Source organism: Mesitornis unicolor, unplaced genomic scaffold (genome assembly GCF_000695765.1).
Source record: "Mesitornis unicolor isolate BGI_N332 unplaced genomic scaffold, ASM69576v1 scaffold21594, whole genome shotgun sequence".
Classification (NCBI taxonomy): Eukaryota; Metazoa; Chordata; class Aves; order Mesitornithiformes; family Mesitornithidae; genus Mesitornis; species Mesitornis unicolor.
In genome coordinates this window covers 49,118-61,569 of record NW_010182332.1, presented here as the reverse complement: position 1 = coordinate 61,569, position 12,452 = coordinate 49,118, and the positions used below count along the sequence as shown (strand labels likewise).

At 43.9% G+C, this 12,452-nt stretch overlaps 1 protein-coding gene across 1 annotated transcript in view; it reads left to right on the top strand.

The window, feature by feature from the left end:
- Nucleotides 1-12,452, top strand: part of MAP4K4 (mitogen-activated protein kinase kinase kinase kinase 4) — an 88,303-nt gene that overhangs the window by 59,051 nt on the left and 16,800 nt on the right. Inside the window, 8 exon segments of the mRNA XM_010183743.1 lie at nucleotides 1,455-1,561; nucleotides 2,466-2,617; nucleotides 3,298-3,395; nucleotides 4,695-4,870; nucleotides 6,090-6,210; nucleotides 7,387-7,578; nucleotides 9,958-10,075; nucleotides 10,348-10,518. Coding sequence (XP_010182045.1) covers nucleotides 1,455-1,561; nucleotides 2,466-2,617; nucleotides 3,298-3,395; nucleotides 4,695-4,870; nucleotides 6,090-6,210; nucleotides 7,387-7,578; nucleotides 9,958-10,075; nucleotides 10,348-10,518 — 1,135 coding nt within the window.

The following is a 12,452-nucleotide window of genomic DNA, read 5'->3' as shown; positions in this document are numbered from 1 at the left end:
CTGTCTTGAATGGCCTTTGGACTCAGGCTCACGGTGCAGCTATTAGGTCCCCTTTTGGGCACCAGTGTATGTGTACGTGGAGAGCGTATCTCTCAAAAAAACGCATATGTGCCGTATTTTCAGTCTGTGGCGTTCTTTGGGTGCTTGCCTCGCTTTTTAAGTGCATTGATTCCACCCCACGCTTACCTAATGCCATAACCAATTTGTCTCTGCCCGCCCCACCTGCCTTTATTCTGTGTTAATTTGGAAAGCCAGTTATACTGAGCGCATTGAATGTTTTATGTTTTGTTTTCTTGTAAGGTACAGTGGTCCCATCTGGCATCTCTCAAGAACAATGTTTCCCCTGTCTCGCGATCCCATTCCTTCAGTGACCCTTCTCCCAAATTTGCTCATCACCATCTTCGTTCCCAGGACCCATATCCACCTTCACGCACTGAAGTGCTAAATCAGAGTTCTGACTCTAAGTCGGAGGTACCTGACCCCACCCAAAAGGCTTGGGCTAGATCAGACAGTGACGAGGTGCCTCCAAGGGTAAGGAGTAGAAAGACAGATGTGTGCTATCTTTCTATTATTATTCATTATTATTTTTTTAAGGATGTGATACCCTGGGCGCTGGGAAGACCGTGCCCTCATGCCAGCATTGGTAACAGCATTTTAGAAGGCAGATCATAACGCAGGCGTTCAGTCAATGGGTTAATGATAATCAACCTTAGGTACAATATTGAAGCTTCATATAAAATTGGCAATTATTTATAGAAAGCTGCTATTTCAGAGAGACAATTTATTATGCAAAGTTAACAAATCATTACCATATTCAGGAAAGAATTTAAAATATCCCTGAGGTTATTGCTCAGAGTTAATTTTCCTCTTCATCTGTTAGCAACCCAAACTATGAATCATAGACGTATTTAAAATTGAGATGGAACTGAACAAAAAGGAAACATTCAATATATTTCCTCCTCCTTTCCCCTTCCCACTCCTCCTCCCATCCACTGGGATTTGCTTCTTCTGAGTATATTCTTGCTCCCCCACCAGTCTTTGCCTTCTGCTGATCCATTCCCAGGCATTTGTTTGGTTCCCCTGAGCTTATTCTCCTAATTCTCATGCTGTTTCAGCAAATTGCTTTGTGCCTCCCCTGCTTCAGTCAAAATGCCATATTCTTTTTAAATGTCTCAGTAGTTGGAGGGTAGCGGGGTATGTATGTGTCCGTGTGGTAATTACTAAACACTACTTAATGTTAAGACTAAACTTTGAGTTCTCTTCAAAATCCGAACAGCATCCCAACTAAGGCTCTTGGTTTTGTGGGTGTTTCTTTCTTTTGGTCATTGATGCTAGCTTGGACTTAGAATAAGTGGTATTTAAATGGTGAGAATATATTCTGTAGCAGAAGAGGTTTAATCTTCCTCTTCTCTCTCTCTTCTTCATGGGTTTAACACAACATTTTTTCTCCCAAGGTACCTGTGAGAACAACGTCCCGATCACCAGTCCTGTCCCGCCGTGATTCTCCACTGCAGGGCAGTGGGCAGCAAAATAACCAAGCCGGTCAAAGAAACTCCACGAGGTTTGTAAGCCTATGTGTCATTGCCTTCCCCGAGCTCGAAGGAAAAGGCTTATGGAAAGCCAGGCATTTTCAGAGAGCTTTTGGCATTGCCTGTTGGATATGAAAGGAAGATGAATTTGGATTTCTTTTCAGTAATGATTAATATTAATTTCACTTGATGTGGCATTTGTACCAACACACACTGGCAAAATTTCTTCTTCCCTCTCCTCCTTTGAGTTGCCTGCCCTGTAACTTTTGCAGTAATTTCAAAATTTCCTTAAGAAAGGAATCTTACTGTAAAAATGTGGCCATTCATGAACATTGTGCCTTTTGGTGCAACAGATCATCTTGGGTGCACTTGTGGGGTTTACTGGCAGCAGAATTGTTTGTAACATCTGAAGCAAACTCATCTCAGAAACTTTCTGGCCTCTCAGCCGAACCAGACTTTAAGACAGAGAGAAGCATCTGTGAGCTGTGATATACAGCATCTCTGTGGGCAGGCCACTTCTAAACTGGCTCACTGGAACAGGGGTAAGGGTATTTTGTGAGAGGCAGGCCGTGCTGGCTTTTTGGCTTGTGCTTGTGTGGCCAGAGTACTTCTGAGCCAATTTCAAACTTGCTGCATGCAGGCTGAGAGAGAACAGTCCACCTTAGGTTGGATACACAAGAATGGCAGGTAGTCCCAAATAAAAATATTGCTTATGCCCACCTAGACTTCTTGGTTTTAACCATCCTAAATTAATAGGTATTTCAAAGGGAGCCACTGCTTGGGTTGTGAAGCATCACTGGTGCCCTCAGCTCAACTTTAAGTGTTCTTTCAGATAAGTTATTAGAAAAGAACTGAGGAAGAGAGATGTTTGAGTTTAGAAACAAGAATGTGAAACTGAAGTGTGTGACAAAGACATTCCTCCTTCCCCTGCTGCAGCAATATAGAGCCTCGTCTGCTGTGGGAAAGGGTGGAGAAGCTTGTACCGAGACCAGGCAGTGGCAGTTCTTCGGGTTCAAGCAACTCCGGCTCCCAGCCTGGCTCCCACCCTGGATCTCAGAGTGGGTCTGGATAGCGGTTCCGGATGAGATGTAAGTCCTTCCTCCACCCTTCATAATGTTGTGTTTCTAAATTTACTGAGTCGTGCAGCACTCGGTAATGAAGGATGATAACCTTCACTGGGAAAGACCTTTGAGCATGCAGTATTAAAGATGGGTTAACTTCCAGTACCCTCCTTGGCTATATGCCCTTGCTTGGAAAGACAGTGGGTGCAGAAGTTGTTGTGGAAGTGTTTCAGTGTTCTCTGAGTCATGTTCAGTCACTGCTGCATTTTCTCATGTGCAAACAGCCCAGGCTCCATGCTCTCATAGTCCCCTTCCTCCTATGTGCAAGGGCACCTTTTGATGCATGTTTGCTTGTCACCTTGTTGGTTGCTGAAGGGGTGCAGACTGTTATGGATAGCTCTCAAGTGGGGTGTGTTGGGTGCTGATGCAGGTTTTCCAGCTCGTGGCCATACTCAAGTTATCCACTTTGATTTACAGCCGTGTGATGGTTTACTTTAGCTTCAGTCACAGGTCAGCTGTACAGATCACAGCTTATGATGGTCTTTCAGGGGCAGTGTAATACTGAGTAAGTGAAACTTAGCTCTTGCTGTAAGCCACTGCCTGATAACCTTCTCGCTTCCCTTCCCCACTCCAAAGTAAGAAAACATATTTTATCTCCTTGCTTAATATTCTGTTCTGCGTTCCTTTCGGGGTCTTGACACATGCAGCATCATCCAAATCAGAGGGTTCGCCATCACAGCGTCATGAAAGTGCACCTAAAAAGCCTGAAGAGAAGAAGGAAGTCTTCAGACCTGTCAAGCCTGCTGTAAGTTGCATCCACTTTCCCCTGTCACCCCTCTCTTCCAGCTAGGCCCAGAAAAAGCACAGTGTGAGCTTTCATTAATGATGCCATTGGGGTTGAACTGCAGCTTGAGTTGGAGTTTGTATCTGTGGGCCCAGCAGCATGTCCTGGACTCTGCAATTGCCTGCACATGCCACAGTACTTTAAACATTAGAATTTGCTCTGCCTCTGGAACGGAATTCTGCTCTCTGGTTTTCTTCTTTCCTAACCTTTGCCTTTCTCTCTTTCAATCCTGTGCTTCCTTCCTGGGGCTGGACCAATGATCATGCATTTGACCTGAATGTGCCAATGCTGGGCTGAATGGTGCAGGGAGAAGTGGTAAGACCTTAAATTGTTGCTATTTTCCATGAAAGATTGCTGCTGGTTTCTTAATCTGACTGCTGTAACAGTTGATTACAGCTCTATATCCAGGTGTATCTGGGGGATCACAGTGAGTTTCAGTGTTTCCAACTTTCCTTAAAACTTTTTTCTGTTGCTGTCGTGATACTGCACTAGCACCCAAATCTGTCAGTTAAAGCTGCTTTATTAAAGAAACATAGAGGTCGATCCTTCATGTCTGGTAGTATAACGTGTGAGGTATGTGCCATAAACTGTATTCATCTAAATAAGGCATAGCAACACAATTGAGAATACTGACTGCAAACCTGGTTTGCCCACGCTCCAAGCTGCAGAACAAAAAGCAGCTTGTGTCCCATACAGTTGTGTGCGAGAGAGCTGATGCCAATGAATCTGACCTCTCAGGTGAACTCTTTAGCATGGATCCATGCAACTGGAAACAGATCAAAAGGTTTCAAGATCAGCTCACTGCGACTGTGCCTTAGGTGGCCCAATAATTCTTAGGATGTTTTTGCTGCCTACCTTTCTTGTGGTGGATGCTATTAACCTGCAAAGTTAAGGAAGATGAACTGTGACAGTCAGCCACTGTTTGAGAGTGGATCTGGGTGCCTATATATGTCCTTCGGATGGTATCGTAGGATAAACTGAAGTCATAAACAAGGTAGTTTGGATTCAGAGTATGCATATTTTTCTATAATATGGGAAATGCCTCCTTAGGTTGAGTCTTTAGGTGCTTTAATTTATCAGAAAGTGACTTTTGCTAACTGTATCAGGAATGAGTAAATTGAAGTGATACTGCTGGGGCTATGGAAACACAGCAGTGGACAAGTGAGCAAACTCGGGTGCTAATCCAGTGGGGTTGTCTTGCAAACTCTTCTCCTCTCTTCCTTGCAAAATAATTTTTTTTTTCCCTCCCTCTCCCATCAGGATTTAACTGCACTGGCAAAGGAATTGCGAGCAGTAGAGGATGTGCGACCTCCACATAAAGTGACGGATTATTCGTCCTCAAGTGAGGAGTCAGGGACGACAGATGAGGAAGATGATGATATGGAACAAGAAGGAGCAGATGAATCTACTTCTGGACCAGATGATGTCCGAGCAGTGTTAGTTCTTCTGTGTTTGGACTCTGTTTTACTTCTTAAGGGGTTGAAGGAAAAGGATGTTTGGTATTTTGGGCTTGTATGTTAGTTCTTTCAGCTTACAGCGATCTATGAGCAAAACATAGCAGCCTTTTGTGTTCACATTTTCAAACAGTGAGAGCAATATTTTCAAAATCCAGCTGAGCTTCTAGGAGCCAAGTTAGCAGATAAGTCTCTTCAAGTCATTTCTGCAAAAGGAGAATCAGTTTTTCAGCCCTTTTATAAAGTACCATTGGTCTGCATTTAAGTAGGCTGAATCAAGCTTCTATAAATTGTCCTTTCCCCTCTTCTCCCTTTGAGAATGGGTGGAGAATGGATTGAGAGCAGCCCCGAGGAGAAGGACTTGAGAGTGTTGGTTGGTGAGAAGCTCAACATGAGCCAGTGATGTGCACTTGCAGCCCAGAAAGGGAACTGTATCCTGGGCTGCATCAAGAGAAGCGTGTCCAGGGAGGTGATTCTCCCCTCTACTCCACTCTTGTGAGACCCCAGCTGGAGTAACGTGTGCAGCTCTGAAGTTTCCAACAAAAGAAGAGCATGGACCTGTTGGAGCAAGTCCAGAGGAGGGCCACAAAGATGATCAGAGGGCTGGAGCACCTCTCCTATGAGGCGAGGCTGAGAGATCTGGGGAGCTGTTCAGCCTGGAGAGGAGAAGGCTCTGGAGTGACGTTATAGCAGCCTTCCAGTTCCTGAAAGAGGCCTACAAGAAAGCTGGGGGCATGTAGTGACAAGATGAGGGGTAGTGGTTTCAGACTGGAAGAGGGTAGATTTAGATCGCATATTAGGAAGAAATTCTTCACTAAGAGGACAGTGAGACACTGGCACAGGTTGCCCAGGGAAGTTGGGGACGCCCCGTCTCTGGAAGTGTTCAAGGCCAGGTTGGTCAGGGCTTTGAGCAACTTGGCCTGGTGGGAGGTGTCCCTGCCCATGGCAGGGGGTTGGACTGGATGATCTTTAAGGTCCTTTCCATCCCAAGCCATTATATTATTCTATGATTTGTTATAACAGAAGTGGTGTTTAACAAACTCCTGACTTTTTTCATTTCATAGAAAAGCCTTTCTGGGAAGGCTATATAAATATTCCACTCTGATTACAATATAAATTAATTTTGATTTGGTGTGGGGCAGCAAAAGCTAGGGCACAAATGTTATTACCTCACCCCAGTTATTTCTTGTCTGGTATATAGGTCAACGTTGAACTTGAGCAATGGTGAAACAGAGTCAGTGAAAACCATGATCGTCCATGACGATGTGGAGAGTGAACCTGCCCTGACTCCTTCTAAGGAGGGCACTTTAATTGTCCGACAGGTATTGCTTTTCCTTCCCTGTGCAGTGCTGCACCTTTTCTGTGCTCATTAACCCACTCGCTCATTCACCCATGCTGTTTCTACATTATATTTGTTGTTCGTATTATCAAGACACAGCTGTAGTGAATTTCAGATGAGCCAGATGTTTGATGCATGCAAAGAGGAGAGTAGCCCTTCACCCCTTGCTACTGTTTTGCATGCTTTCCAGTGACACCCATGGCAGCACCATGCAGGGTACCTCAAAGTCTGTGGGAGAGAAGGGTAGAAAAGCTGCAGGTGTATGGAACGAGAAGGTAGTTTAGTTTTACTGTAAATGAAACATGGCTTTCAGAAGCGGGGCTGGGGGAAAGAGACTGATGAGGGGAGCATTCAGGGTGTTTTTAAAATTGTTCTGAATCTGTAGTTGAGGGCATACCGACCACCCAGATAACACACACACACACACGTACATACAAATTCGTGCAACAGTTAGCGTGGGGCAACAGAGGAGCAAAATAGGTGGTGAGGCAGAGAATGTGGACAGAGCTAGAGTGCTGTGGTGTTGCCTTTGAGTCCAAAAATACTGCATTTTTGTGTCTCTGAAAGATAATGATTCCCTGCTTTTAAATGAGCTCGTGTGTTAATTAGCATGCTAGCTTATAGGAGTTTCCTCAGTAATCGCATTTCTGAATTTCACAACTGAATGCCAATTTCTTAATTGAGCCTTCTGGTTTGATAATTAAGATTTCATGCTAATTGTTTTGAATAGTTAGCTGAAGGCATTCACTAGACAGTCCAAGCTCGTATCTGTACGGGATTTAAGTTAGTTTTAAACCGAACAATAGGGGAAAAAAATCCTCCCCCGCCCCCAGAAATGTGCTTGTCCGCATTGTGGTGGAAGACTTACCGGTGCAGTTACCCTTCTGTTAATTAGTGGAACTGGCTGTGCAAGTCAACCACACAAACTAAGCTTTCACCTGCCAGAAAAGGTAGGAATTTGCTGAATTCTAGTAGCTCTGCCCACTTTCCCTTTCTATCCAGGCATCAAGGCATGGATTATCAGCTTATTTTTAAAAATAAATTAAAAATAAATGTCAAAAGGTAGGAAGTGAGCAAAGAAGAGAAGGAGAGAGGTTGTTAGAGATATAGACCTTTAAGCAGCACTTGAGCAAGACAAGTGTGCCTGTTTTTTCTACAGAGTACAGTTGACAAAAAGCGTGCCAGCCATCATGAGAGCAATGGCTTTGCCGGTCGCATTCACCTCTTGCCAGATCTCTTACAGCAAAGCCATTCCTCCTCCACTTCCTCCACCTCCTCCTCCCCATCCTCCAGCCAGCCGACACCCACCATGTCCCCACAGACACCCCAGGACAAGCTAACTACTAATGAGGTATGTCTTACACCACAGCTGGCTGCTTTCATAGGGTTATAGCAGCATTGCCTAGTAGCTAGTTTGCAAAGGAACTCCAGCCAATTTCCCCTGCTTTTTTTTTCCTGTCACCTTTGTTCCCACCTCCCAAATAACACATTTCAGTTCTGTGTAAGAAGCCCTTAACTCTAGAGCAGTCCCACGCCAAACTTGCCAGTTTACTATTTTTGCTTCCTCTTAGTGAGTTATTAATTGCATGGCATTCGTTTTAAACTAAACTACTGCGTTTTCAAGCCAGTACTCTTTTATTTTTAAATTCTGTTTTATCCTGGGAGCAGGCTAATTGCAAGTAGTGCGCCTCTTAAAAATTAGCAGTTAATTTTGGCTTTATCAGTAAAGGCTGGGCTAGTAACTCCGCACGTACGAGGAACGTGGGAACTTACCCTTTGGGAGAGGAAGCAGCCATGGAGGGATTTTGCTCTTTAAAGCTAGCCACATGGGCTGGGTGGACAAATCAGATGTTGCCCAGGAGGGTTGTAAAAGCCTGGGGTATTGTTGTTTTGGAATAATGAATGGGGGATAAAGTATGTGTGCTCTGAAAAGCAGCTGTGTAAAGAGGACTGTTCTCCCCCAGTGCTGGTTGTGTGCCAGTGGAGAAGCAAGGCTTTGCCATGGGGAAGGTTCCTCTTGCTGTCCTGGACTGGTCCCAGCACGGTGCCTTCCCTTACCTACTGAGTGCTAGTGGACAAGCCCAGTCCTTCATGTGTGTGTAACCCCTCGCTGCAGAGGAGATGCACACGTGTGAACGAAGGGTCCTTCGCCCCTTATCGACCCCTAGCAGTAAGTGAGGAGCCCAGCATGGGGGCAACACTCCCAGCTAGGCAGCCAGCCTGGCTTTTGGGTGGAGCTTTTTTCTGTATGCAAGCAGGAGTGGTACAGGGGGAGAAAAATTCAGGGAAAAGCACCTTCTCAGGTGGAGCCATCCTGCCGTGTAGGCGTACAAGTGCTGTGACGAGGAGAGGTTGCGGTGAGCTGGGTAGGCCAATGGCAGTGCACGTGTTTGCTGCAGGATCAAAAATGCTTCTGAACTACATAACAAGAGGGAGGGTAGGAGGGTTTCCACCTGGAAGTTCGGTTAGCATGGTACTTGATGTTCAGCTGTACATCATTGGTCTTTGATCTTTCTAAAAGTGCAGTCCTGTAGGTTATAGAGATCAGTTGATTGATCCAGAGATATGCTTGCTCATTACTTTGATCTAAGCAATAAATAAGCAGGGTTCAGGTAACTCAGCTTGGGAAATGGAGGCTGTGGCAGTGGCTGGCGGCGAAGGGGCCTTTTGGTATTGAGTTATACAGGGAAGTGATACACTCTTAAGACCTATTGCTGTATTTTGTGCAGAGAGTAGAGGCTTAGAAAGATCAGAAGTTGAAAAGCAGTTGATGATAAAGAAGTGTCTCTAGCTACATTTGCATAAAGCTGAGCAAAACCCCAGTACTGCTTGGCATAACTTGCCCACATGCACGCCCTTCATATTTATACTTTTTTTTTCCCCTCACTCGTCCCATTCTGCTTCAGTGTGCAGTGTTGTCACTATAATACTAAACTGGCAAGGGTTTCCAAGTCCATTCCATTTCCACTTTTAACACTTTGTTGTTTCACTTGTCTTCTTCGTTTCTTTTAAGTTTTTTTTCATGTTTAGAGCACATAACTCAGCAAGCACCAGTGATTTTATCCACTACATATTCATAGCTTCATATCACCGTTTGCTACACCGTCCACACTAATGAGCCCCTTTGTTCGATACAGGTTTAATATGTTGCTTTTTCAAATAAAGGTGGAAGAACCTGCTGCAGCTTTCTGGCAAGAGGCTCAGGTTAAACACAATAGGGAGAATGTACAGTAGTGGACACTGAAACAAAAATCTATTGTAGAAGTGAACGCTTGATCCCAAGTGGTTCTGATTTTGTTGCACAAGCCAAGAGATCAAACTTCATAATTTATTAAACTAGCTCACTTTAGGAGATGCTTCATAAATACAAGGCTTGAAGGTAGCGGACAGCTTGCAGATAAGATAGTATACATACATTTAAGCAGATTTTTAAAAAAGGGACATTTCCTCGCTTTGCGCCTGATTGTAGTGGCCAGTCCTAAAATTCTTCACTAGCAGCTGAGATGACAGAAGCGACGATTTAGCTAATTGCATTTTGCTGTAACATGTGCAGTGTGCATATGTATGTAGTTCAGGTGTGGTGCCTGCAGTGCGTTGTGTGTCTATAAGGAAGTATAAAAGCTTGGGGAGGCTCTGCAGCATAATTCTGTAGTGACTTAAGAATGTTGGTTGTTGTTATCCGTGCTTTTTATTGTCATTAATATTAATAAAGTTGAAATTTACATTGCAGACTCAGTCCGCTAGTAACACACTCCAGAAACACAAATCTTCCTCCTCCTTTACACCTTTTATAGACCCCAGATTACTACAGATTTCTCCATCTAGTGGGACAACTGTGACTTCTGTGGGTAAGTAAAGTAGTTGAAGATGGCAATTGAAAAAAAAAGGGTTCAGTGACTTCAGTGGCTCTTTAAAGTACTTACAAATGTTACCATCATGCTTTTTACTTGATTTGCAATGGATTGCATAGTTTGTTTATTTTTCCATTTACATTTCTTACAAAAAGAAAGGCTTGCTCAGTATTCTCAGTTACTGATTTGGGTTGTTTGGTGTAAAGAAAATATGGCCAGAATTTAGCACTTAAAGGTTATTACATGTGCTTTACTTTTCTTTTTTTCAGTAGGATTTTCTAGTGAAGCAATGAGATCAGAGGCAATAAGGCAAGACCCTACACGGAAAGGATCAGTTGTCAATGTGAATCCCACAAATACGCGACCACAGAGTGATACTCCGGAGATTCGCAAATACAAGAAGAGATTCAACTCCGAGATACTGTGCGCTGCCTTATGGGGTAATGCAAACCTGACCCTCCCTTCCCTCCTGCAGAACTGCAGACGTGCGAGTGTGAGCTTACGGTCTTTGAGAATGCATCTCTGAAACCTTAACTGTTTCTCTGCATTTATTCAATGCTTATTCACATCTTTTTGTTGCAGCAGCTGATTATTACTATGCTGCTTCTGCTTTTATATAATTTCTCATTGGTGTGTGTATGCTGCTGCTGGCACAGTTCAGACTTCACTCAGCTGATCAAGGTGTCCCTTTTTCTCCAGCCTCCGTCAGGACATCTTTTGTGACATTTGGACACTTGTGGTCATCTTTGCGTTGCACACCTGCTACACACAGGGTATTCCATTCGAAAAATAATCGTTGCCCTGAGCCTCTTGCCTAACACATTGTTGCGGAGCTTGATTTAGATGTGTTTCGTAAGATGACTTTCCACCCCAGTCATCAGTTTATGTAGGAAGGAAGGGGGAAGAGAGAAGGGTAGTAGAGACATTTTCAAGTGTGAGGCTGTGGCTTGGTTTTGGCAAGAGTGGTTACTGCAGGGGTATGGGGTGTCAGCTGACCAAGTGTGTCTGGCCGCCTTGTCACAAGGGTAATTGATGTGGGTGTCAGACAATTCGTCAGGGTCCCGCAGGGGTGAGAGGCTTGGAGCTGTGCTTGTTGCCTGCTGCAATGTGGAATCACTGCTGCAGCACCCTGCAAAAGCATTTCTCTGCTCTGTCATTTCTTTCTTGGCCACAGTCTATCTGTCACCTTAATTTTTTCATTTTCTAGTTGTTAATAAATTATGCTTGTGTATATTACACACATATTTATCTAGTACCCCTACACAGACTGTAAATGCACATGCATGTGATTTTAAAAACTGTGAAGAAGAAAGTTGGCTGTTCCCCTGAGTCACGCAATGATTGTATAGGTAACACAGTGCACTTTTCTTGTTTACATTTTCACAGCTCTTTCCAAGGCTTTAGTTCTCTTTTGGGGTTATTTCCAGCATTTCCTGTTTCTCAGAACAGCACTGTTGTCTTACCCTTCTTGCCTGCAAAGCTATGTCAATGAAATAGTTTTCCTGACACCTTATCTTCATATCTGCTGTTTTCTTTATTTCCAGAATAATTCTCTGATAAAATGCAGACTTGAGCAAATCCAAACTTTCAGGCTGTGAGAGACTGAAGGCAGAGAGAGATCGTATAAGATCAGTAAAGATGACTCAGAGTTTCTCTGATCTGCCTTGTTTTGCCAGTAGCGATTTGTGTTAATGGTTTTTATATGGTTTTCTTTGATCTACGTATCTGACTGTTACAGTGATTTAAAGCATAGGTGTAAAATCCTAGAGGTGTTTTGCAGCTATAACAAAGCACTTCCTTGTTGAACATTTAGGGCCAAACTGATGGTGATGCAAGCTGGTACACATGCTTGTTTCTTGATAAGGTTTAGCCTCCTTTACCCTTAAGCAAATTAAGCCATTTCATAGTGATGTTTCTTACTCAAAAAAAGGGGGGCTTGCTTTGCTTTGTTTTGCTTTGCCTTTACCAGTGGTAATGCCATAGTATCTGGCAGATTGCTGATTGCATTAGGACTATAGTGCTGTTTCTTCTCGTTCTGAGTGGTGAAAGTCAGTGATGACATGGATGCAGTAGCACAGATTTTTACGCCCAGCCTCCACAGAGAGACTGTACTTTTTCAGGAAGCATTTCCATTTGTTTGAAAAACCAGAAATGCTTAATTGTAGGGTGCCAGTAGAAGAGCTCTGCTGGCTGTGAATGAAGACAGTACCAGCATTTTAAAATACAGGCACTGCTTGCTGCCAGTGTAGTGCCTCATTAGTTTCATTTCAAAATGTATGTAGCTAAGGGAAGGGGTCGGGGATGGGCACACACATAAACCCGACGTAGAAACAACTGCACCACAAAGGCAGCAGAGGAAGAAATGAGGGTGGAG